General features: G+C 40.9%; 1 protein-coding gene across 2 annotated transcripts; it reads right to left on the bottom strand.

Annotated features, from left to right (window-relative positions):
- Nucleotides 1–225: 225 nt before the first annotated feature.
- rc3h2 (ring finger and CCCH-type domains 2) lies at nt 226–25,240 on the bottom strand. Of its 2 annotated transcripts, none has more exons than XM_079364149.1 (20): nt 24,715–25,240; nt 18,023–18,351; nt 17,818–17,935; nt 16,933–17,166; nt 16,246–16,421; nt 14,994–15,194; nt 14,684–14,816; nt 14,138–14,256; nt 13,467–13,579; nt 12,879–13,193; nt 11,247–11,449; nt 10,832–11,145; nt 10,609–10,749; nt 8,127–8,273; nt 6,579–6,743; nt 6,233–6,476; nt 5,920–6,004; nt 4,850–5,039; nt 4,590–4,747; nt 226–4,412 (listed from the first exon to the last, which is right to left on the bottom strand). In XM_079364149.1, exons 2-20 carry the CDS (start codon nt 18,251–18,253, stop codon nt 4,262–4,264), a joined length of 3,438 nt encoding a protein of 1,145 aa, XP_079220275.1. In that variant the 5' UTR covers nt 18,254–18,351; nt 24,715–25,240; the 3' UTR covers nt 226–4,261. The 2 variants fall into 2 exon arrangements, with proteins under 2 accessions (XP_079220275.1, XP_079220276.1); XM_079364150.1 differs by lacking the exon at nt 24,715–25,240 and adding an exon at nt 20,927–22,410.
- Between the last annotated feature and the right edge of the window lie 976 nt (nt 25,241–26,216).

The raw sequence follows: 26,216 nt of genomic DNA, 5'->3' as shown, positions 1-26,216 counted from the left end.
TAAATCATTAATATATAGCGGTTGATTTTAGCCACGGCTAGTAATGCGTGTCATCTACTTTGTATTGTCCATATAAAGTGATGTTCATTGCATGTGTCGCTGTTAAAGAAACAAATAAAATAAATACTATTCCGCTATAGTGAAAGCCCTATGAATTGAGTTCATATCTCTTTTGCTGTGATAAAACAACATTAAAAAATGAAGACAATCATCACAAAAGCAGCCTTATCCATTGCAGTTGTTTTTTAATTGTAGCATGCAGGTTCATGTGCTGAAAACTTACTTTTACACATGTTCGTCTCTCAGTGCAACACAGAAGCAGGATGCTGTTCAGCCAAGTTGTCTGTAAGTCAGTGTAACAGATGAACAGCCAGAGAACACACAGACATTCTATCAGTATGTCAAATACTATTCAAACAGTTTCATCCATCAATAAAAGCACATCAATAATCATCAGCATAGATTGAATTCACTCCCGTTCTGCATTACCTTTACAGTAAGTAAAAAGGGAAACCTTTCACAATGTGATATTTCCAAGGAAATAAATGGAATACGTAACAGTATTATTCATTATGGGGACGTTTTTACATAATGCTGTCTCTGAAGGAGTTTATTTTCCCTATTCTGAAACATTATACAAATGCCCCATTGATTGAGACATTTAAATCTGATTATCACAGGTTATATAAATGAGTGTCTATACTATAAGTCCATCTAATGATGGTGCCAGACTGTATACAATGACAGATGTGTACCATCTCATAATAGTTAATTTACATTTCAATCGAACAATAGATTTTCAAATAAAATGTCTAATACAGACATGAATAGTCAGAAAACATCAGTTCATCATGTTTCACAATTAACAAACAGCCTTTTCCCCCCATATAATAAAGAACAATGAAACACTTTCTTTTCTGATAAAAACATTTCTGTAGATTCTCAAATTCAAAACAAAGACTTCAAAGAAACAAAGAGCATTTACCCAGAATGAAAAATACCACAACCAATTCATGTGGTAATAACAATAATATTCATAATGAGAATATAACTTCTATCAAACAATAATTCAGTTTCAAGAGCAAACAAGTATAACGCTGCAAGCAAACTTCAGCACTTGACGTGGCCACACAGTGGGCATGTGCAGAACTCTTACAGTGCTTGGAGTGTTGTATCACAACTACAGAATCATCAATACTCCTCCGCCATCACAAGAGGGACTATATCGCATGCAGGATGCAGGAAGAAGGCTGAGCAGAGGGCTAAGGGAGCAGTGTGTCCGCTGGCAGTAAGGGGATGGGAACTAGTGTGGTGTAAAGTAGACACACAAGGAGCATCACTGTGACATTTAGCTTGATACTCACAATGCTGTTATATCATACAGTAGTACCCAGCCCTTTCTGATGAGAAGAGGAAAAGCAAAGCCAATATTGATAATGAGAGGCAAAAGAAAACACAGCAAAGTCAACACTGGCAAACAATATAATAAGCAGTAATTATTTAACGCTTTGGGTTTAAGTGCCCGTTATTATCAAACGTCAACTCAGGTCAATACTTCCACAAATTATTCGAGATGAAAATAGAAAAAGGCTAACTAGCTGAGCAACTGAAATATTCCCTGAGTGATTCAGACAGACAAGGATCTAGCCCCCTCTACTGGAACAAAGTAGAACAACAGATGTAGCTCCCGTCTTGTTCTTGACCAAGCACTTTCCCTTCTCTCATAGAGGAACATTGAGACGTATGAAAAGCTTTAGGACATAGCAGGGATTGATTGTACTGTACTGTACACAACATGGCACTTACATGACTTCAAAAGTGAAGTTGTAAACAATGAGCTGAGCTAATTTCAGGACTTAGAGCAGCCAGATCCCTGCAGCAACTTTTTCCATCACAGAAATGCAAGACACACTATATATACATTTTTTTTTTTTTTGACGAACTTAACAACTGGTGCTGTTTTGTTTCTCCCATTGAATGTTGGGTGAGGGGTTCCTATTCCATTACTTCATTGTTCAGGGATCTTGAAAGAAGGGCTTTCAAGTTCAACCCTTCTAACATCTGCTAAAATTGGACCCAATGTCAAATCTGAGGAAATTGTAAGTGGAAGCTTGATTGAATTCAAAGAAAAGTAAGCCCCACTTTTCTCAATCCTACACAAATCTATTACGATTTAAAACAGGTGTAAACAAATTCAATCTTCCTCACTATAATTCCTGTGTATTAAACTGATTTAGATGAAGACACACATGACAAGGTCTATAAAAAGGAGTTAGTCTGTATGGGAACACCAAAAATAACAAAACAGTGTTCTGACGACAAGACAATATGTTTTGTCTCTGTTGGGTAAAATTAAAATACAAAATACCGTGGCACACAACTTCACAGAAGTTAGCAATTCATAAAACGAAACATTTGAGAAAGGTAAACAGAATAGAGCTTGAAGAAACATAAGAAGTAGTGGTTCTAACATCAGTAGGCTTAAGCGTCAAACATAACCTTTGAATACTGATCACATTTTCTTAAGGTGGCTGGAAAGCACAAAAGAACACCAAGGGGACCAACAATGTCATTTCCAGTGTTTAGTTTCTGAGAGCCTACACCTTTTCAAAATTGGAGGAAAGAGTCCGTCATGTTGGAGAAAAAGGCCACAGCATTTAAAAGTTAGCGACTGAGTGAATGAAAGCTCATGCACACGTGCGCTGAGTGTATGTGACTGTACGAGAGTGAAAGAGAGTACAGTGAGACTGATTATCTATCACAGTCAGCAGGATAAAATGCCATAAAGACTGCAGGCACACAAAGACGAGACAAGTCTTTAAGAACAATTTCGTGTGAATGTTTTCTAAACAGCTAATAAATAGGCTTCATCTCCTTCTGAAAATACATTGGGTTGTTTTAAATAATATCTTTATAGTATTTAGTGCTGCAGAATGAGTCAACTAAGAAAACATGTTTCCCACACCAGAGAGTGGCTAAAGACAAGTGTGCATGCATCTTAGTTTTGCTTTCATTCCTCCTGCTCTCCTCTCACTGATCACCTGACCTCCGGTTATTTGTGATCACCTACAAAGATACGCATGTGATCTCATGACTGTTAGAAGTTAACATTTAAGAGGCCATATGACCATATAAGAACTGTAAGAAGAACAATCTAAGTGACGTGTGATCTTTTCTCTGATTGTCTCTGAGGCTTGGACTAAAAAACTGATTTTTAATCATCTGTCCATCATGTCTGTCTTGTGGTTTTTGAGGAAAAATGCAGCTAACCATAAAGGTGAAGAACTCAACGAGTGGTATCGAGCTTAATGAGGGCATTACCATGTCAGCTTGATAATTAAAATCAGTGGATTTAAATGTAAAGAAAGAGCAAGGCATAAACAATAAAAGGTAGATTTTCATTATTCTAAAAAACAATTGTAACGTATGCAAGTGAATGTAGCTCTGAGTAGCTGAGGGGCTTTAACAAGCTTCAAAGCAATTAAATGACATCAAAGTATATGAATAAAATACTGACTGTAGCTATATTGATTATAAGTGCTTTGTATGAATCCTCAGTAGAGGGAGCAGGACAGAATCTAAGTGTAAATGTTAAGATGACTTGCTGTCAAGCAGCTCTACATGTTTGAAGTGTGATGAATATGCTAAAAGAAGAATAAAGAATAAAATGGAATAAAAAGTTTCTGAAAGAAAACTTTAAAGGCTGCATGACTGCAGATAGTTCTCCTTTTGTGTACACTTTCTCTATCAGACAGAAAATGTGAGACAAAAAAAGACCTCTCTCTGTGAGCCATGTTGAATGTAAAACAATGAAATAAAAACTAGCTGGTGTGTTTACATAATTAGTGAAATGTCATGTCAACACATGGAGGGAAGATACTGTGACCTCAAGGGCTATTGTTGTGCAGACCGCCATATAGTTTTGATCAGAGGTTGAAACAGAAAAGATGAACATATTCAGGATTAACTGTAAGGGCAAACCGGTCATACATTTTAAGAGGCATTGACAGTGTTTGACAGTTCTCTGTGGAGCTGTACTTTGGTTAAACTAACCAATTAGAAGGCAGGACAATATGTTTTATTTTGGATTTTACTATGTGGCGCTGCTGCTGTTTAGCTGTATCTGTTAAGCTTTATTCAGGCATAGTACTGACATGTATGAAGGCCGGAATTTGTACAGTATTCCCTTTAACCAGGATCTGTGTTGGAAAAGCAGGTCATCTCTTGCTTTGTGCAAGTCAGTGTCAGACTTGGAGCGCCCTTAGCTTCCATTGAGCAGCATCCCTGTCACAGATGTTTCAGGGCCCGCCCTTGTGGAAGCGGTGTCCCCCAATCGAGGAGGTCCAGTACGCATCAGGAGCTTGCCGACCCCCAGGCCTCCAGAGACCAACCCTCCAGGAGACAGAGACTTCCTGGAAAACAGGCACAGGATGGAAGGAAAGAGGGAAGGAAGAGAAGAGAGTAAGAAGAAGTGTTGTGTGTATGTGTGTGTGTTTGTGCACGGAGCTTTCACACTGTCAACCCGTCGAGTCCTCGACCACTCAGAATGAGGGCGATCCTGTGAAACAAGGTTTACCATGGGGATTCACCTAAAGGCCATCTTTTTCAGCAGGTGAGAGTCCATCTTCTCAGGACCCTCTGATTGGGGTTGCTCCTCCAGAGGAGAGGAGAGGAGGGGAGAGGAGCAGGAAGGTGGGCGGAGGTTGGAAGCATCCTGAGACTGTTGAGTGGCCAGGTCTAATGAATCCTGAGAGGCAAACATATTTTAAGATTACAGATAACAGAAGATTATAATGATATGGTCCTTTTAGTCTGTGTATGGTTTTCGGTGTGACAAACTCAAACAAACCTGAGTCTTGATCTCTTGGAGGTCTGAATCTTCCATGTCAAGTGCGCACAGTTCCAGTTCAATGTCTCGACCCGGGTCAGATTCGCTCTCGACTCGGTCTTGATCTTGGCTGTAGACTGTTTGATGAGTTTGCAGATCCGACACAATTTTCTCACCACTGCTTACTGACGTGCGACGGCAGTGAAGCTCACTGAAACATCAAAAATACACACAAACAACCAAACAGTTGTCTTTTTAGGGCATGGGATATAAAAACAAAGGTAAAGTGACATAAAGTCAACTGTATAAAATAAGATGAAAAAACACATTTTTTAATGAGTGTAAATGGCCTGGTAATTAGGAACATTGCTTAAAGTGAAAATAGTCATGTTATACTATATAATGGATATTTCTGCCTTGGAGACATCAGAACAAGGGGTTTTCCTGACTCCTTTATGGCTGCTCAGTGTGTTATACTGGTCAGTAGGTCTACTTTTAGTCCGACCACCATGAGGAAAAGACTGCACAACAATAGCCCTGTTTCCACTAAGTGGTCCGGTATGGATCAGTACAGTTTGGTACGGTTTGGTTCAGAAGCCCAATCCTGTTTGCATTTCCACAGCCAACGCGTGCCCCATTAGGTTGGCGGCGTGGATGCAGATAGCCACGTCAGCTACGAAACAGCATTACAGCAGCGCGACACAGTGTACACCGCTAATAAATTCAGCAGATACAACCAATAATATTTTGCCTGGATATGTCTCTATAGTATGCCACTTGGCTTTTCTTATCATCTTGGATATCTTATGGATCAAACATTACCATGGCAGCATTTATTTAACCCTTATGTTCTGCTATCGAGAGATCCTACCTCCTGTATGACAGGGGCATCTTTAAGCTCTGAGGAACTAGTCTGAATAACGATTTAAAAACATTTCAGCAGTAATGTGTGTAATGTAGTCGAAAATTATTAATGTGTGAAAACAGCCAGAGATACAGTGAGGGTAAATATGCTAACACAAACAGCAAAAATGGCTTTGCATTTAGTGTGTGTGTGTGTGTGTGTGTGTGTGTGTGTGTGTGTGTTGTACCTCTCTAAAAAACTAGAGTGGCTGGAAGAGTCTGAGCCTCTTGAGCTCCATCTGTAGTCGCTGTGATCCAAATGTGGGTTGTAATCTGTAAGAAAAAAACAACACAACATTTTTACCTAATAAATAATTATATCGTCTCAACTATAAAAAAATTAAAATTCTCACAGGATTTTCTCAGACAATCCTATCAAATAAATAAAGGAACTAAGAACCCTAATTACATCACTTCTTTTTTTTCTTCCTGTTCTGCTTATCCACATGCTAACCATACACTTCCTGTCTACAACCTTAGCCTGTCTTTATCCCTCCTTACCTTTAAAGTTGATGGGCGTAGTGCTGACACTTCCCTGGCAGGCTGTAGCTTGGACAGGGTCAGTGGTGTGGTAGCCTGTGCGAGCTGCCCTTGATATGGCACCCCACTTTGAGATAATCGGACCCTCACTAAAAGGAATGATGGGGTCCTCATCTTTCAAGCGTCTGTAGTGATCCATAGAATGCAGCCATCGCTTCCCCACACTGGTAATGCCAACATCCCCACCTGCATTACTGTCCAAGTCCTGCATAAATAACACGGACAATGTAAGATAGAGGGACGACAAACACATTCCCTGCAACTCCCAGTGAACTAAAAATAAATGAGAATCTGTCTTTTGTCTCACCGAGGGCCCCGAGCAGGAGTGAGCTGTCGTGTTTGGGAGTGTTTCAGGCTCAAAGGGGCTGAGGCAGGGGCCGATGGTACCACAGGACCACGGAGAGTAGTGCGCTAAACTTTCCTCGCCTCTGAACCGGCACCCAACACATTGACCTCCATTGCCTTCCACATGCTGAAAGAAAGAGGCTCTTTGTCGTGATGCTGATACAAACTTCTTCATTTCTAAAGCTGATCTCAGCGGCCAATAAATTTTATTTTTGATGAGACAGAGGAATCGTGTAGAAACAAAAGTTCAGTACTTTCATACATTCTCAAGCTGATGTAAAAATAAAATAAAATGTAAAAGTACTAATTCAGTGGGGCGATGGTAGCGCAGTGGGCGGCCCGGGTTTGAATCCAACCTGTTGCTCCTTTCCAGCATGTCAATTCCTACTCTCTCTCTCCCTGATTTCCATCACTTTCCACTGTCCTATCTCTCCAATAAAGGCACAAATGCAAGTAGTACTAATTCAGTCGTTTTCCTCGACAATGAATACTGCAGGCTCTTAGATTTCCTTACAGTGCATCTGTTACTACTGAAAGTTAACTTCATACATAAAAGTGTTGGTCTGTTTTGAAACTGCTCAGATTTCAACAATATTTAATGATTTACTTTCATTAATGTCTCGATACTTTTTATGTGTTTCTTCGTGTTTGGTTGAAATCTGTGTTGACGTCTAGAGGAGGGACAGAATCATGCAAATATGAGACTGGTTTTAAATGTACGGAGCAGAACAAACAGTTCAGTTCATAAACCTAAAACTCCACCTGAGTAAAGCACGGCACCTGATTGATGCATTAACAGATGGATGATGTGATCTGTTGTGATGACTTTAGAAAGATAATGATTATGATCGAACATCATGAGCAGGCGTACAGATAAATCTAATATAACTGCTTTGGCTGATTATTGATTTGAATTTGTGCTCTGACTATTGGTGATGACATGCTGCCAACCTGTGGGCTCCACTTTCATAAACCAGACATTCTCATTAAAGATCTTCTTTTCTCGCTTGACAGAGGCATCAAAGTTAAATCGAGATCATTAAAAACCACTTGTTGTGGCTTCTTTAACAAGAGCTGAGTTCTTGAAACGTCTTTGCAGAAACATATCTGATGTGCTTTCGAACAAAGCTTTACTCTGCCGAATGCCTGAGTCACTGCTTGTTAAAGTCCTTACTCTCACTTTCTCTTTTTCCTGTCTCTCTCACACACACGCCCACACACATGCCACAATTGTGTTTTGCTATGATATCTTCTCTTCCTTCACAGTTGCTAGGCAACTATCTCCCACTTAAATAGCATTGGACACAGCGGAAGCGCAAGCTTTTGGGATGGGAATTAAATCCTGTATGTTTAAAAATGGAAAACTACACAAGCCCTTTATTAATCCTTGAATCAGGAGGCTGCTGTGAAAGATTGGCCCGTTTGGCATTATATTTGAGGTGCATAGTGAAGCCTGTAACAGTGTGTATTTGGGTGTGTGCGTGTGCTGTCTCGTTAATTTGCCTCCTACCTCTGTTCCAAAATCGATGGTGAAGATGGGGGAGGACTGGGAGGGTTTGTTGGCGTTGTGATGGTGGTGGTGGTGGTGATGATGAGCCCACTGTTCCTGCTTCCTCCTGAACAGATCCTCATAGCCCAGAGGAGCACGGCCGTATTCCTGCACAGAGAGTGTTGGAAAACACAGACAAAGCCAAACAGGAGAGAACAGACACTTATTTTAAAATAACAATCATAATATATTTAACCATTTGAATCAACTGTGGAGTATTGAAACCATGAGATTAATATCTGAAGGCAAAGCACTTTAACTTTTCAGTTCATCAAATTTGTTTATGCGAAGCCTTCCCTCAAACTCAAGTGTCCTATTAGCATTTCAAGCTTAGACATCTCAACAAAGAGGAGATGGATTTTACTGATGATATGATGGTGGAAACAGTAACAACAGATGTGCAACATAATGCATTGTAATGACAGTATTTTTCTTCAGAAGAAAGAACAAAGAAAGCTGAGGTTGTGGTTTGCTATGAGCTTCCCTCTAATCGTGCGGCTGATTTCCCCACGTTATGAGCATTTGAAGGTGGAAATAAGAGGTATACTTAATATTCCTATTGCAGGTTCTTTAAACAGCATTAAGTGCAATTTATAGCTGGTAAGACTACGAGATCTTTGTCCTTATCTGACTTACAACAGTGCATGGAAAAAAAAATGTCTTGCCACATATACGATGGGAAATAGTCTGCAACAAAGATCTCCACTTTTTAAGACTCTCTATCTTAAAGGTGAATAACTGGCTGTTATGTGTTTTATGTTTATTTTACAGTGCTCTTATGTACTTGTGTATTTTCCTTCCTATCATCTCTGCTTTTCATTCCATGTGCAGCACTTCGGTTAACTTCAATCTGTTTTACATGAAAGCAGAACAGCTGTGACACAAATCAAACTACCTAGGAAATTAAGAATTGTGAATCATTTACAATATTCCAGCACAGTGTCTCCAATGTAGCTTACTGCTGATACTCTAAGATTATGAGCGGAGGATAGGAGTGAGTGGGTATGCAGAGATGTATTTGGGTGAGAAGTGGGAGGACTACAGAGGAGGCTGAAGCTTGGTACTGCAGCTCTGTGGCTGGCACAGAAGGTAGAGGTGAGATGAAATGTGGGCGGAAAAAGAAAAAAAGCGGAGGAAAGGAAACCTTACTGAAAAGAATCCAGCAATAAATCTGTCCAATGTTAGACAGGCCCAACATCAAGCAATAATAGGTTTCAGCACTGGATTAACTGGTTCCATTCCACTGCGACGAAGAAAAGCAAGAAGCAACTCATTATCATATAACCCTCAGCAGAGAGATTTATTTTTTAATTACTCCGGGCTCAGAATGGATTATCTCTCTTATTGTATGTCTTCTTTAAATAGATTTTTTTTTCTTTGCACTGGCACCGTCGACATCAACATGACTCAAACAAGTGGGAGAAGCAGTAGTCGAGTAAAGCCAGGCAGGAGACTTTTTGTGATGGATATGCTTAAATGCGATAAATGCGATTGCTTGCGTGTGACGTAAAACGACAAGCAGACCATCAAATCTATTTAACTGATAACTCACTTTGCTGTGGTGCTTGTGTATTTGAGTGCTGCAAAGTCTTCTCTCTCTCTCGCTCTCTCTCTCTCTCTCTCTCTCTGGCTCTCTCAGTCCCTAAATCCAGCAACCTTTGTCCCCAGCGCTGTCCGGCTCATATCAGTTCTCATATCTCATCCATCACAGCCCAGCACAGTCACTTTATTCTTTCAGTATTCATCTTTTTATATAGCTCTAGAATATATTTAGTCTGTAGTTCTATTGTGTGCCATGCACCACTATCACTTGATTATTTAATATCTGACTACTTGCACATAGTGACAGAGCCGGACACACCGCAAAAACGTTCTTCTTAAAGGTGAAATACACACGTAACTCCTTTGGATGGCAGTCTTATCACCTTCCTTTGATTGATGGAGTTAAAACTGGTTTAGACTGATCGCAAAATGGAATGGAGAAGGAGATGGTAAAGTGATTTTGAGACAAAGCTTGAGTGGGTCGGCTTCCCGAGAAGCAAAGAAAAAAAACAAATTAGCCTTTTCTGTTATGTAAATATTCTATCAGTTTAAAGCGAACATACACACATGGACTTTACAAGCTGCTATAAAGGGAAAAACTGTGTGAATAAAAAACATTACATACACATATAAATTCTTTTAAAGTGATCAAGATATTTGAGATTTGTGGTGCTGGTTTGAACATATTATTCTAAGTTTATACATATATACATACATACAGTGTGTGACCTGGACACATTCTGGTCTAAAACTTGGTCTTAATCCCTGAAGGTCTTTTTCACATCTTGTTACGCTGTAATCTTTGCCTTTGTCTGTGTGTGAGCATTGAGCTTGAGTTAAAGACAAACAATGATCAGAAATCCTGACAGCCCTCCTGTAAGATGGGAGCTGTTTGACCTACCCTGTGTAGCCGGTGTTCAGCTCCGGAGCAGTAGTTGCTGTCTAGCGAGTTGAATCTCTCCCTGAGTGGAGGCTGGTAGACAGAGGAGTGCAGCACTTCTGGAGGCAGAGAGTTACTCCTGGCATCTTCTCTGTGGTACAGCTGTAATGTTTTTTTAAGAGTCAATGCAAGTCAAATTTACAAAAGAGTCGACTTAACACCTGATAATTCACAGCCCGCTCACCTGAGGCCTCCAAACTCTCCTGCTGTCATACAGGGGAGCATAAACACCGTGAGCAGGAGCCAGAGGCCCATACGGAGGCTGCCCTGGGTGATGATGGAAGGCCGGGGGTACCATACGATCTCTTGGTGGGTGTGCTGGGTATCCTGAAGAGGAGGAGACAGGTGGGTGCTGCGGCTGAGGATCGCTGGGGTAGGAAGACGGTGGCGGGCCAATCGAGGGGGGCAGGGAGGATTCTGGGACGTTGGAGGATCGAAGGAAGCGAGCCATGCAAGTTTTGTGGGGAGGATGAAGAGTAGATGGGTAGTAGGAACATGCTGAAGAGGAGAAACAAACATAAAAACACTGTCATTTGTACTTGTCCAAAAATAAAAAGTGTAATTTTTATTAAGTTGGGTTTTTTTAATCATGGACTCACATGTTGGTTGATAATGGCTGGTTTCATATGCAGAGTGGGGATCATGATAGTACAGCTCTGACGCCTGAGAAGAATGTGGTGCACGCAGCAGGAAAGGACCATGTTTAGGCATAGGAGCAACACCATCGCCCCGTCCAACTGTTGCCAAGGGAGACGAGGCTGAAGAGTGGCTGACTGGAGTTCTGGAAGGAGAGATTGGCTTCCTATTGGACAAAACGGAAACACATAGATTAATGTCTGTCTTCATGTTGAATGTGTGAATAAAACAAAATGAAGGTTAACGATTGAAAAACAGTAACAAATAAGAACACGAAACCAATACATGTTAGACTGCAACATCGAACACATAGTAAATGCAACAACTTCAAAAACAATCAGTGTGAATTACACATTTCCTCAACAGGATCAACATGAAGAAAAGGTTAAAAAAAAAAAAAAAAAAGATGCTGGGGTTGGTGAAACCTAAAGTCAGACTTTTCCATCAGCACATCAAAAAAACATTAAGGGCTTTTTTTTTTTGCCAGAATCAAATTGTAAATCTGACAGCATGACATCAAATATAAACCATTTTAAAGATATGTACCGTAAATTCCGGACTATAAGCCGCTACTTTTTTCTCACACTTCGAGCACTGCGGCTTCTACTCCGGTGCGGCTAATGCATGGATTTTTTATGGGGGACAATGAGCTTCTGCCGCAAAAACATTTGACTTCGTCACGTCGGATCTTAATATCAGTCATTTTGCGCTTCATGCACGCACCCTCATGATGGAAAACACACGGAGAAATACATATGATGCAGCTTTCAAGTTAAAGGCGATCGACCTGGCTGTCAAAGAAGCTAACAGAGCTGCTGGACGTTAAGATGACACTGACAGCGACAACAGAGACTGAGGAAGTGAGTAATGAAGTCATTCTGAGGCAGTGAATGGATGGACTTTTTCTTGTGAAATATATTACGGTCATTTTTTTCATCAGCCGTGTTACAGACACCGTCGGCTAGGCTTCGTATTGTAACGGTTCATGTTGTAAAGTCAGTAGTTGATAATGTGTTCATAATTCCGATGTGGAGAGTCAGTGAATGCACCAGCGAGAACGTGTTGAGTGGCTGTATGAGAGAACGCTGGGGGAGAGAGTTGGATTGTTGCGGCAAGTTATGTGTTGCTCTCCGCTGTAAACGGCGTGGTCACGGCCGACAGTGATCGGGTTATTAAAAGTTATTATTTGAACGCTCTCGTCGTCCTTTAACGTCCGTACGGACACTACAGTATTTGCGGATGTTACCGGTAGCCTACGTCTGTGTAAATAGCTCTTGTTATAGCGTGGACACCTGCGGCTTATAATCAAGTGCGGCTTATATATGTACAAATACATTTATTTACTTATTTTTAGCCGGTGCGGCTTATATCCAGGTGCGCTCAATAGTACGGAATTTACGGTAGTTGTGTTGTGTCTACTCAGATGGTGTCAGTAAATAAAAGTTCTCCCTACATATTTTACATTGTTTATGGATAGTGAAAATATCGTGTCAACAGTTACATCAGAAAAGGTGATGTCAGGCTGTTTATTGGGTTAAATGCCAAAACTGAAAAAATTACAGGTATCAATGGTTAATTGGGTTGATTAGTCTTACTGTTCATTTGACCCAGGTGTGTTTCTGCCTGGAAGCCCATTGGTTGCGTTCGCCCCACTGGATCCGTTTGGCACCACTCTCTTCAAGTCCTCCATCACGTCAGCCCCTCTGGAGATCAGCTGAGGATGAGTCAGGCTGGGCAATCCCTCTGTCAGGGTAGCTGTGTGTTCCCCTGTGCCTTTAAGCCCCTGCCCCACTCCTGCAGGCACATCAGAGTGCAGGCTGCCCTCCATGGTGAACGTTTTACCCATAACCCCCGGTGCTAAAGGGAACGCACGGCTGACGCTGGCACTCTTCTTGTTTCTTAGTCTAAATCTGTAAAAAGTAGAGACAGGAAAACAGGATGCTTAGTATGTTATTGTATGTTTGTGGTTTTTTTTTTCCTTCAAAAAAAGATCTGTCTTGAAGCATTTTAAGATTGTGGATTTGCAGTCTTGCATGTGTGTCACTGCAAAAACGAATATCACAGCGGGTCTTTAAATCCTCTTGTATCTAAAGGCATCAATAGAAATGGAGTTGGAAAAGGACGTGTGGACACAGATAGGTGAAGAAGAGAGGCTTTTAGAGTTTATATTAGCGCACACTCACTTCTCCAGCTCATCCTGCGTGTGAGCAAACGTACAGTTAGTTCCTCTGGGACAGCCTCCCTGCTGACGAAGGTCCCGGCACATGCTGGTCTTGTACTTGCTGTTCGCCTGAGGCTGCGGAACGAAAAGATATCCAGTCACAGAAAAGGAAAAGAACACAGAGTTTATATCACACCTTAAACAAGAAATATCTCTGCTTCTGCTCTGCCTCCATCACTTTAAAATGTTCCCGTCAGGTCATTAAGCTGTTTTGGTAATTTAGACAAAATTACAGCAGGGCTGCTTTTTCTTTTCTCTTCATAACAAAACAATACTCAATGATTTGTAAGAGAAAACACAGCTACATTCTCTGCTGATAATGAGAATGTACTTTGTTGTGTTAGTAACATTATTACTGTGCCGTGGACAAACAAAATCATATGTTCCATATCAGTTGACTTCCCCCAAGCCATGATGGACCACCTGAAATCTTTTTAATTTGGGCTGTGATAGCCATGTGGTGGAGTAGGTGACATGTGGAATTCAGTGTGGGAACCGTGGGCAGTGAGATCTAGCCTGGTGGTGGTGGTGGTGGTGGGGGGTGGGGGGGTGGTGGGGGGTGGGGCGGGGGGGGGTCGTGGGACTAAAAACATTGGTGAAGGGACGTTGAAGCCTTGGGACATATTAAAGTACCTGTGGAGTATCATGACTCTTCTTGCTGAAGTTTTGTATAAATTCCACAAGTCCGTGAACCACTAACTTCACAGCGAGCATCACACTTTCCAGCTCCTCCCACGAAGGTGCCGGGGCATCTGTAAACATAAAAACAGTTAAGTCCCTTTAGAAGAGAAAGTTTTCAATTTAGACATCCTGGTTCTTTCAAGTCAAGGTAAAACAATCTTGGTAACTGACTTCTCAGACAAGGACACATGCACCCAAAATGTATTATTGTCTCTCATTTATACTCAATAAAAAAGATATAGGACAATATCTGTGACAAGGTACACTAGCTACCCTCATCAGGCTTTACTCTTCCACGAGGGAGATTTGCGCTAAATGCTTACACTGTCATGCTTGATTTGTAACAATGAGACACTGGCATCCTGATGTTACACAGATTTAATGATTATCTTGATAAGCATCTTGTTTAAGTATGTTAGCATGCTATATTGTGCTAAAAGTGCACTCAACAATAAATAACTCCTGAGACTGAACCATCTGACAGTTTGCTGCAACGACCTGGGTTGTGGTCTATGTTAGCGAGTAGCTCCAGGTGTGGTCTAAGGCTGGCGAGGTTGGCAGGGTCTCCGGTCCTCTGCAGAACGATTGTCAGCTCCTGAACGCTTTTAGCAAAAGACTCGGGAGACTGCAACTGGAGCAGAAGATGGAAGAGGAGAGTGAGCCTTTTAAAGAAAAATAAAAAAGATAAATATATTTGAGCTATGTGTCTGCTCTCAAGAGACTTGTTTAACTTTCTATGTTTTGAATTTATCAATAGTCAATGCTAAATGTTTGTTACTATTGCCAAGCCTTTAAATCATACTGGTACCTTGTCAATGATTGACTGCATATGTGATTTGTGGACCAGGTCTCCATACAGCAGAGACGACCACTGCTCAGGTGAAATACGTAAGCCTGCCTCCATGGCGATGTGCACGATCTGAGCATCGTGCTCCCTCCTCAGAGCCTCGTACGTCCGAAACTCTTCCTTCAGCTGCATCAGCGAGGAGTCCTCGTCACGTTTAGTCACCTGACAGATGAGACGGAAGATTGATTTTAAAAAAGAGAGAGACAGTATGGTCAGACCTGAAGACGTTGGTCATTGAGGAAATAGAAAGAAAAGAAATAATCATCAAGGGGAGATTGTTTTTTTTCAAAATAAAAGGTGGTTTTTTTTGTTGTTTTGGTTGGTCATCATCGTATTCAGTTTACCATCTCGTGATTGTCTGTTTGTTGTGTCTTCAGACTCATGAACTCAAATTCAGATCAGATGAAGGGTATTTCCCTTTCTCAGAATCTGCCCTATGAGTAATCATCACAAGACACCAACACACCGTCGACTGTACCGCTTTACAAATCTGAGGAACAAACACTCAAAATCACAACCGCACACAATCAGATTTATCCTTTGATCTACTGTCCGTCTTTGTCAGGTTATTTCCCCGTTGCTTCACTTCCCTCTTTCTTTATCAGCATCTATGTTCTGTCTCTCTGTGTCATGCAAGACGGGGCAACAAGGGCAAATATAGACTGCTGTTACATCACGTCGGATAGCTGGCATATTTACCCTACCAGCAATGTCTGTCATTAGATAACAGACCCCAAAATATACTTGCACATAGAAAATATACCAGCAGAAGCCTGTATCCTTATTACACATATGACTTTTAATGTAGGACAAGATGTTTGCAGCATGACTTCGCCCTTTAGAGAATCAAAATAGTGCTGTTATGACACTCGTTAAGAGTTTGACTAAAGCTGAAGTCATTGTGTTTGTGAGTGTGAATCACTGATGACATAAAGAAAGTATTCAGTCGAAGCACTATCTCTGCTGTAAATGAATAATGTGGTGGATGAGAATCTATTTAAATATCCCCTCATTTAATCAGGTCATTTATTATGGCTTGAGTTCTTGGGAAATCAGCAAACTGAGCTTTTTTTTTTTTTCTACTTCAGTTTGACATAGACTGAATTTAAATGGCTGTGGATAGTTTGTTCCTGCTCCAATGTTCTTACATGTACACATATTTAATAACGAGCTGTGTATCTATGTCTGCGTTGCTTCCTCCTGGTACCTGTACCTTGAAGCAGGAGGCCCTGTAGAGCAGCTGCACCACGTGGCCTATGCTGGTTTTCGAGGCTTGTGGGAAGCGAGCCTCGAGCTTCTGGACTACGAACAAAACCAACACCTTTCTGGACAAAGCTGAGCCGTCTTCCAGGGCCAGAAGGACAAGCTTGAGTGCATCTTCTTGCATAGCTGATGAGAACAAGTCAGAAGGTGACGTAGCGATCAAGAGAGGTGGGGAAAGAGACAGCGGGAGAGAAATATAGAGAATAAGACAAACATATTCAACAATCGTGCATATACAGGAAAAATCTGGACATGATGTCATTCTATTTCTTTAGCGAGCAAAACAACAAACTCATTTTGAACCAGGTGTCCTCAGACTTTTAATGAACTCATTCTGTTATCACGATGAGGAACAGTTTCCCCGTCAGAATCTGCCCTATGAGTAATCATCACCGGACACCGGGTGCCAACACCAGCAGTCATTCTGATGAGGCGCTTTAGACTATTCACAAGACAACTTCTGGACACCATGAGCCCAGTCAACGAAAAGGCTATCCTGCCGTATTCAAAACCTCAACCGGCTTACAGCAATAACACCAGCTCAGAAAAGTTTGTTTTGTATGAAAAGTTTAAAAACTGAGTTTGGAGGTCGGACATTTATATTACAGAAATGCACGAGTGTGTCATGCGCACCCACCAGGTCCCAGAAACTGGCAGCCCCGCGCCCTGACCGCTGCCCAGAGGTTGGCTGATAGCTGCTGCGGGTTTTGGTGCTGCAGGATGAGCTCAGTTACTGTTCTTTCGCCCAGAGAGCGACCCGCCCGCACTGCACGCACTCGACCCTCCTCCTCCACCAGCTGGCAGTTCACCAGCGTCACCAGCTTCCTTTGCATCGGCCGACTGAGCACGCTCGGACTCAGTGTGGCCACACCTGTAGAGGGGATTTAAAACAGCGTCTCTGTGGAACCTTGTCACTTTTTTAAAAGATGTAAAATGTGAAAATGTAACACTCAAAACGCAAAGATTTGCAGAAAGGCAGCACTGACAAGTCTGTCATGGTCTTCTTTAAATAAGGACTGAAAAGCCTCTTGATGAAATGGTTGAGTTTACATGCACTAATCTACTTTTAATGGTTTTATGGTACTTGTAGCACTTTGAGATTTTCTCTTAAACGTAAGGTGCATTACAAATAAAATGTATTATAATTATTAATCTCTCACAAATACATCTAAAGGAACAACACCATGATGCAGGGGGAAGAAGTGTTCAAAGTATCTACTACAGTAACAATGACAAACCACAAAGTAAACATCACACGGAACTGACTGAACCGACAACCGGAACGAGTGAATTTCAATAAGACCTTTCTGCTTTTTCTTGTTACACAGAGGGCTGATTTTTTTTTTTCCATCTCAGCATTTAGGCGTCATGAGAGGTGTTAGAAACATGAATGCCAAGCTGCGTCTCCCACACATTTAGCACAAAGCGTTTCATTCTCCTCACAAATGTGTCGACAATTCTCCCAAGTCGAAAAAACAAAACAAAAAAACATTCAAACACGTGAATAATTAAACCCGCAAACCTTTCGCTCCGCTGATCGGCTTCAGGTAGAGGGCCAGCTCTTCCACACACACCCTGCACGCCTCATAGTTCTCAACTTCGGACGGACTGCTCAGGCTCACCGGCTGCACATCTGGGACCTTAGAGACACGCAAAATAAGCACACCCAAGACCAGAAGAAAAACAGAGAGTCTGCACATTTTGACGTCGACTTCTTCCTGACTCACCTGAGCTCCGACAAGCTGCAACAGAGCGCAGTTGACCGGCAGCAGGTCGATATCCGTGCTGATTGGCGTCTGATCAAAGGGACAGGCCTTGCGGTGCAGTTTGTGTAGGCAGGTCTTACACACTGTGTGGGAGCATCCCAGGCTGATGGGTTGGTGGCCGCTGTTGTCGAACTCATTGTAGCAGATGGGACAGGACAGAAACTCCGTCCACTGGGCCGCCTGCACCGGCATCCTGCCGCCGTTACGCTGAGGATGGCGTCACCCAGCTCAGGGGAAATGCATGACAACGAGCCCTGACAACAGCTCTTGCTCGCCAGAGCCAGAGATGACTATGAGAAACGAGACATAAAGTTTGGAAGTCATTTTAAGGTCATTACAGACTGCAGAGAGTGAAGACAGGGTTCAGAAACACTGAGACTGAAAAAAACACACAGAACAAAATAATGGAATAAGAAATGTTCTAAGTTGAAGCAGAACATACACTTACTTCAACAAGTGCAGCTGACACCAACAGTTTTATGTAAAGGTCGCTGACGTCTTTTCTGTGCTTCTGCAATATGTTCATATTTAGGTACTTTTAAAAGAAGTGAATTATTTCTGGTCATTTCCAATGAAAATCGTTGAATTCTACCAGAATGCATAAATAGCAAAATATTTGTTATACATTTTTATAGATGGAACCATTTATTGAGTTCATGTTTTTCAGGACTCTTTATTTCGAGTATGCTATCCTGTGAGAGGGATAGGACGGATTTCAACATCTTTTTTTTTTTCACATTTATTCTATAACCACAAATGTCTGGAAGACAGAAGTTTACATTTCCTTGTTAAATGTGTTGCTGAGATGAGCATTTAAAAAGCTTAAGCACCCTCTCTCCCACACGTGACAGCTGCCCATTTCTGAGGACATGTGGCATTAAACGGCAACCGTGAGCCCTTGTTTTAATAAATCCAGGTCTACATTACACTCATTACATTTTGACATCTTAAACGGGGGGATGAACTAAAGTCACTGAGACAAACCCTGTCCTGTCTTTAACAAAGGCTCAATCATAGACGTCCTGTTAGGTGGGGGTTGTTTCTGTGGTCAATGTTCAATGAAGAAATCGTGAAGCTGACAAAGTTCTCATGCTAACAGTGTTGCCTTTATTGTGTTAGAACAAGATACAGCCTACAAATTCCTTTCCATTTGGTTAGACTTCCAATATGCTCGAAAGAAGACATTAGCATGATCTGTTCATGTCAGACACATTTCTTCAACCTCAAGAGTCACATTCGCTTGTCAGCTCACAACGTACGCATGGCTCCAATCAAAACACAACTCTGCTGCTTTGAGAGCTCTTACATATGTATTACAGCTTCACAAACCTTAAAGAAGAATTATCTGAAGATGGTAGACTCAATATAAAGATATATCCACAAAATTAACAATCAATTCAGACTGACTTACTGACTAACACAAACGTACTGTCTCAGGGAAAATGTTGAGGTAAAAAAGTTTGTTGTAAAAATCTTATATTGAACGCAGTTTAAGGAGTGACAAAGAAAATCTAAACAAAACAGTCCTTACTAAGATCAGGACATTAAAGGAAATGTTTAACTAATTAATTTGAAACCATTTTGTTCGCAGTCTTTATAAAGTGGATTATTTATTTTAATCAGATCTTTATAAATTGACAATTTGAATACATTTTGGTCGTACCTTTTTAGCAGTATTTTAATTCTATATAAAGTGAAGAAACAAATCTGTATCAGAAGAAATGAAAAAGAAATCTAGAATATTCTTTGGTTTAAGCAGGTAAGAAACCTGCAAAGCCCAGCTCAAAAACGCAGCATGATACCATGATTTATTGGTAAGTTTAAAGCAATTTAATATTTTACTTTTCAGAAGTTCACTTTATGAAACAACTTCTGCCTTCAATAAGGGAAGCGCTGTGAGGTGAGCAGTGAATAAACCAATAAACAAAAAAAAAGAGAAAGCCACCAGAATATAAAAATACGTCAGTGCCTCTTTCTTACTTCCGTCTACAGCTCTTTTGTAGCTAGAAAAAAAAAAAAAAACTAACCCACTCCTAAACTCTGTTGATTCAGGTTTTGCTTTCATTTTCCCACTGATTTCAAAATTCATGTCTATTCAACATTTCCTGAAGTGTGAAAATACTTGTCTTATTACATAACAGTCGCCTACTGTATGATTAGGTGATCTTACGCTTTCTATGACCTCTAGATTATTTTATTATTCAACTGACCATAAACTTAACGTGCAAGTAAACTTTAAAATACCAGCATTAGCTCCATTATGTAAAGCCTTGCTTCTTCTTTTTTTGGGCACGGCAGACAGCCAGGCAGCACCTGTTGCTTTGAATCTGTTACATCTGTTCAAACTGTTAACCAAAAATAGCAGCTGGTACCTTCAGAGAGCAGGTGTCAGTAAAACCATAAAAAAGGAAACTATGGGATACATTATAATAAACTCTTACAAGAACTCAAATAAGAGAGTGGATTACATACATTTCTTAAACAAAACTTACTGTTTTTTTTTTAATAGACCTGAAGTGGAATCTGAGTGACTATGATGACTGTATTAACACGAGAACAGATGAGGGCCTTATTTGATATACATGCATCGCCTTTTGTCTGTAAACACTTGTGCAAGTGCATGTGTCAAAACGAACAGCTAAATGTCTATAAAATATAAACAGAAAAAGAAACATCGTCCAAGCTTTTAGAAGTTTGTTTTAAATAATTCCAGTAGCCTATACTTATCAATATAAATGTGCTATGAATAAAAAGAAAGTAAATGGGACTGCTCGCGTTATCAACGAAGTTATACATATATCAATGCTGACCGTTTGCATAAAAATGGCGACGTCCCAGCTTCATTGCCAGGCGCACTGTACGCACCTTTCCAGCCTGTCTGCAGCGCGCGCCTCTCGCGTTGCCCTCTTGGCTGCACGGACAGCTTCGCTTTGGCTTCGTGCGTCATCTTTCCTTCCGCGAGATGCCCAAAAGATAACGTCAAACAACACGACTATGCTACCTCACACACACTGCTGTGCCACCGTCTGATGAAGAGCAAAGACTGGTTTGAGAAGAAGGCGGGCAGTTTTATGCGAGCGCGTGAGCCTGTGTGACCGCGGTACAGAGGGCATGGTGCAAACTCAGGGGCCAACTGTCCACAGTCATTCACGGACTGTAGTAACGTTGACAGCCACCTGTTCCTGCACTGAACAACTGCTAGCCTACATCCTGTTTTTTTTTTAACTGAGAATCCCATTCTGGTAGAATAAATCCGACCCTAGTTCGTGCCAACACACACCAACCAAATGATTCCTTCACACATGGCTTCATACAAGCAAGTGCACTGCAGATTTATAATAACCACTCTTACGTTAGACCTTCATGGGGAGTTCAGAATATCACGAGATACACAAGACTTTCATTACTTGCCTGAATGGATAACTACTCATGTATGCACACACACATAAAGCCCCCATAGTCATGAATAAAACCAGTCTTATGACACAGAGATGTGGGCGTGTTGTATTATTGCAGGAAACCTGGACTTCTTTATACTTCTCACTGACTTATCTTTTCTATTACCTATCTTTTCTGTCTGTTCCTATTATTTTGTATAGTGTAAGAAATGTGTTTTGTGAGTATAGCATTTTAAACACAAGCCATAGAAAAAAAAGTCACATTTTATGAGCAAAATGTCCTTAAAAGAAGAATTTATAAAGACCTAAGCTGTGTTTTGCTGCTTGTTGAGCCATCCACTCTACAGGGAGGGAAGATGAGAAGTACATTGTGTCTTTACAGCCAACAGTTGGCAGCTATCAACTGGCTCAGGACAGTGAGTCCTCAATTGGCCCTCCCTGTGTGTGTGTGTTGGGGTTGGAGTTTCCTTTGGCACATCTCAAAGAGAGACAGAGACAGGAAAAGAAAGAGAGAGACTGTTTGGAGAAAGTGTTCATGTGAAAATTGAGGTGAGAACATTTTTACCCTTGGAAGGCATTTTGCCCGCTGTCACTCTTCAGGGGACTTTGGTTCAGGTGTGAGAGTTACTGTCTGTTAAAGTTAGATTTATAGAGGGGTGAAGGTCAATGTTATTACATTGGCAGATATTCTCGCCATGTTTAGGCTGTTCTATAAAAAAAAAAAAAGGTTGGGAAGACAAAAGGCCTCTTTTTTGCTTTGCACATTTTAAATCAAGCTTAGAAATTTAGCAGCACAAGCAAAGACTAAATTAAAGGAAGTGGAACAGCAATTAGCCAATGGGGGGCTTTCCAAGCAGTACACCCCCTCATGTAGAGAGTATAGGTTCAAGTTCTAATCATAGTGGAGTAGTAGCGGATGTGGCTGTGTTGGGATCTTCAGAATTAATTTGAGTCTGTATGTGGCTTTATCCTTTATCCTTGCAGGCGTTAGTTGTGTGTGTGCCGCTTTGTCAAGGCATTTCACTTTCACTTTGAAATCCCAGTTTGAGAATCTCTGTAGGCCCAGAGGATTGAAGAGTACAGAATATCTCCCCCCCCCTAAATACTGCATGTAGAGAAACACATTAAACTGTGAGGAGATAACCAATTTAATCAAATTGTTGCTCTTTGTTTAAAAGATATATAAATTTAAGCAAATACGATATGTTTGCCAAACTGTCACCATAGATATCTCCAACAGCTGTTTGTAGAAATTTGTAGTCTCCTCATGACCTTGTGGTCTTTAGCGCACACCACAGGGACGCCAGACTGTGTTGCGTGTCATCCCTTTTAACATGCTCCAGGCTTTCTGCCGTTTGATATGAACAAAATGCAAACAAAATTGAATAAAAAAACAAATGTGACTAAATCAACAACTAACAGTAGGGCTAATATAGGCAAAGTAGATGTATGGAGACATATACAGTACACACAAACACTAAAACCTTACCACAGAACATGAGTTGAACCTGAAGCAGAGTTATCTGAAGTAACATGAGGCCCCCAGGTTCCTTCTCAGTGTCACCATGACCCCAGATTTAGAACATACCTTACAGTGTCTATGTGTATGTACAAGCATGTCAAAGAGTAAGCACACAAGTGATTGGAATATCATGAAATCAAAAAGCCTGGGTTAGTGTTTTGGGTTTTTTTTTAATCGGGGATCAGATCTATTAAATCTTGATAATTCACAAAAACAACAAATTCAAGACACTACTATTTTAAAACCAAAGCAATCTTTTTCATTTTTACTATGACAGACTTACTGAATGAGGCTGCTTAAATGATCACATACTCTACACTTGATTGACATATTGAAAAAACCTAGTGCACAACACACAACAGGATTTGAAACTGCACTCCCTCTATATTCCCGTAAAAGAAGCCCTGTAATACTGTAAAATCATTTAGAAGGAAATTCATGTTTTGCCAATAAATAAATTATAATACAAATTTCTTTTTAAACAAAGCGAAACAAATAGAAGCAGACTGTGTTCATATAAACTGGAACACTAAAGGGTCTATTTCACTGGGTTGGGGGAGCTGTAGCCAATGACTGTGAAATGAGAACTTTTCCTGAAACTGCAAAGGGAAGGTGAAAGATGAAGAGAAAGTTAAACATTAACACTGATGATGATGTTGTTAATCTTTTGTTAGACTCATCAAAAACACTAACTACAGTTTATATTATATCTAAGGGAGAGAAAAAACACTAATGCACTTCCAGTTTGATCGTACAAGTAGCTACACATTGCCCTTCACATATTTAAGTATTTGTTTTTTAAGATAAGCTAAGATTAGATAATGCAATTTGGCTGTAGAATGTCTTTTCTTCAATATGAAAATGTTGCTCTTCATAATTGAGGCCAGGGTTACTACAGTTGTTCCACCACGTACTTGCTCACTTGTTTTTGAGTGCACAGTGGGGGTATGTGGGTCTGTGTGATTATTTATTCATTATGGCTGTCATCACAGTGTGTGGGGGTAGTTTGTGGGTGAGAGGCAGGACAACCATACAGCCCACAAACTGCTGTGCATTCACAGCACATCCTATACAGTATAGGTCAGGCCTACTTTGTTACCCCCCCCGTGAGGAGTTTATGCAGAAAGAGGAGCAGCCTTGAGTTATGCAATCTTAGGGAAGCATCAGTTTGTTGTAACCTTGGATCATTTTGTCAGAATATCATGTTGACTCAGCTGCTTGAAGTAACCTACAACTTGTCAAGCTGCGGCATACAAACTTTATGACAGTGTCAGACTGAAGACTGCTGGGAATTATATGTAACACCTAAACTAAGAAAATGTTCTGGGGCGAAGTGGTCAGTTTTGAGACTAAAGAGGAACTTTCACTTTAAATTTCCAATGTGTGCACATTTATAAAATGACGTTTGGGAGGTCATATTTACCCACATTTCAAGAGTTTTATGTGGCTGTTCATCATGCAATCTCTGCCTCTATCAAAAACACTGGTTTAGATCATATGTTTGACATTGATGGGCCCATTATTTTAAAACACCCAGCCCTCACACAAGGCTCCATCAGCACCAGTTGCAGAAAATGATTGTGAATTCGCAGCCCAAGAGTTCCAGGTCTTGAGGTATTATATCTGAAATCTGTAGCTGCTAAAAGAAACATCGTTTAAGGCTGATGAAAACAGAAGTCTTGAAAAGAGGAGAGCATCAGAAAGTAGCACGCATCTCTGGATAAGTCACTTACCTCACGCACTACACCACAGCATCAGTGTAAACATAATCATCCATAGACACGCATCCAAATAAATATAGAAAAGATCTTCATCAGATGCAAAGCAGCCAGTGTAGCCAACCCAGATATATAACTATTGACTCCAGAACGATACGGCAATGCATTTCAGAGCATTAGATACAGATCCCTTGGTCCAGTTTTGATCCTCTGCCCCCCTTTCGGCGAGCATATGACGAACACGTTCTTCGCTCAGGTACAGCGCGCCACACACTCTCGGTTTGTCAAACCAGCGCCGAGAGGAGATGGTGGTATCGCTCCGCCAGTGACGGAGCCCGAGATGCGCTTCAGCTTCACCACCGAGCTGCACAGGAGGAGAGCTAATGCATCCCCTATGGCCCGTCTTAGACTACGTTTTCTTCGCCCTGATATGAACCTTGAAAATTCAACTTCAAGATACAGGGTGGGGAGGAGGGCACTATTTTGACGTTGTGAGCAAGGATAAAAAAGATGTAAAGAGGCAAGCCGGAACAAGCCGCTTTTCGAGGCGTGGGCTGCCTGCTTTTAAAGGAGCAGACAGAGAGCCTGAGCAGCAGAGGATGCGCTTCAGCAAGTGCGCCTGAGAGGAGGAGGAAGTTCACTCACATGCAAACACGTAGTTCCCGCTTGTTTTAATGCAGCTCTGCGTTTAGGGAAGTGTAGGGCAGGAAGAAAAACAGGCGTGTACTTTTGCTTTCATTTAAAGTCTTTAACCTTCCCATGACATAGCCTAAAGATATGTCATGGGAAAATGATATGCCCAAGTCTTTCACGAGACATACTCATTTATCTAACATTTTGGGATGTAGCACCATTTATTTGAAACTGAAGTCAGTCTTTTTTATTGTAGGCTATAGATAATTGTCAAATTTAATCCAGATATTATATTGTGATATAGGCCAGTCTTCCAGTTTTATTGAGTTGATGAGAGACAGCCGGCATCACCATCCTTCACATTAAAATAGACTTGGTCTGACATCTCAGAATTTAACAGTTCTGTTGACAACAGACATCCCCTCCATGTTGATTATGACATAAGCTGTAACTCAACTCTCCCCTCAATTACTAATTGGCAATAGGTAGTATTTTTAGAAATGTGCTTCTAATTTACACAGGCTATGATACATTTAACATAAGACAGTCAAATCTTTGCTTGAGCTACTATTATTTTACATGCAAGAACTACATTAGACGGAAAACTAACGCCGGTATCAAACCACTTTTTCTTTCTTTTTACTGCTCTCTTTTGGCTCAGTCTTTTATAGTCCAGCATATACAGGGATGTTCTAGGTCACTCACAAAACCTGACCACTTTTATATCCCCTTTTGAAAAAGTATAGTTCGAAAATCTAAGCATCTACCTGTCTCTGTGGAAACAAAGGTATTCGGCACTGTATATGAAACTCAAATTCAGTTACATAACAAATCTGGAAGTGGAAAGTGAAACCTTCCGAAGTACGTGTTTTATTTGGATGCTT

The sequence above is a fragment of the Symphodus melops genome (genome assembly GCF_947650265.1).
Source record: "Symphodus melops genome assembly, chromosome: 16".
Classification (NCBI taxonomy): domain Eukaryota; kingdom Metazoa; phylum Chordata; class Actinopteri; order Labriformes; family Labridae; genus Symphodus; species Symphodus melops.
The sequence above is the reverse complement of the archived record's forward strand: the minus strand, read 5'-3'. Positions and strand labels throughout refer to the sequence as shown.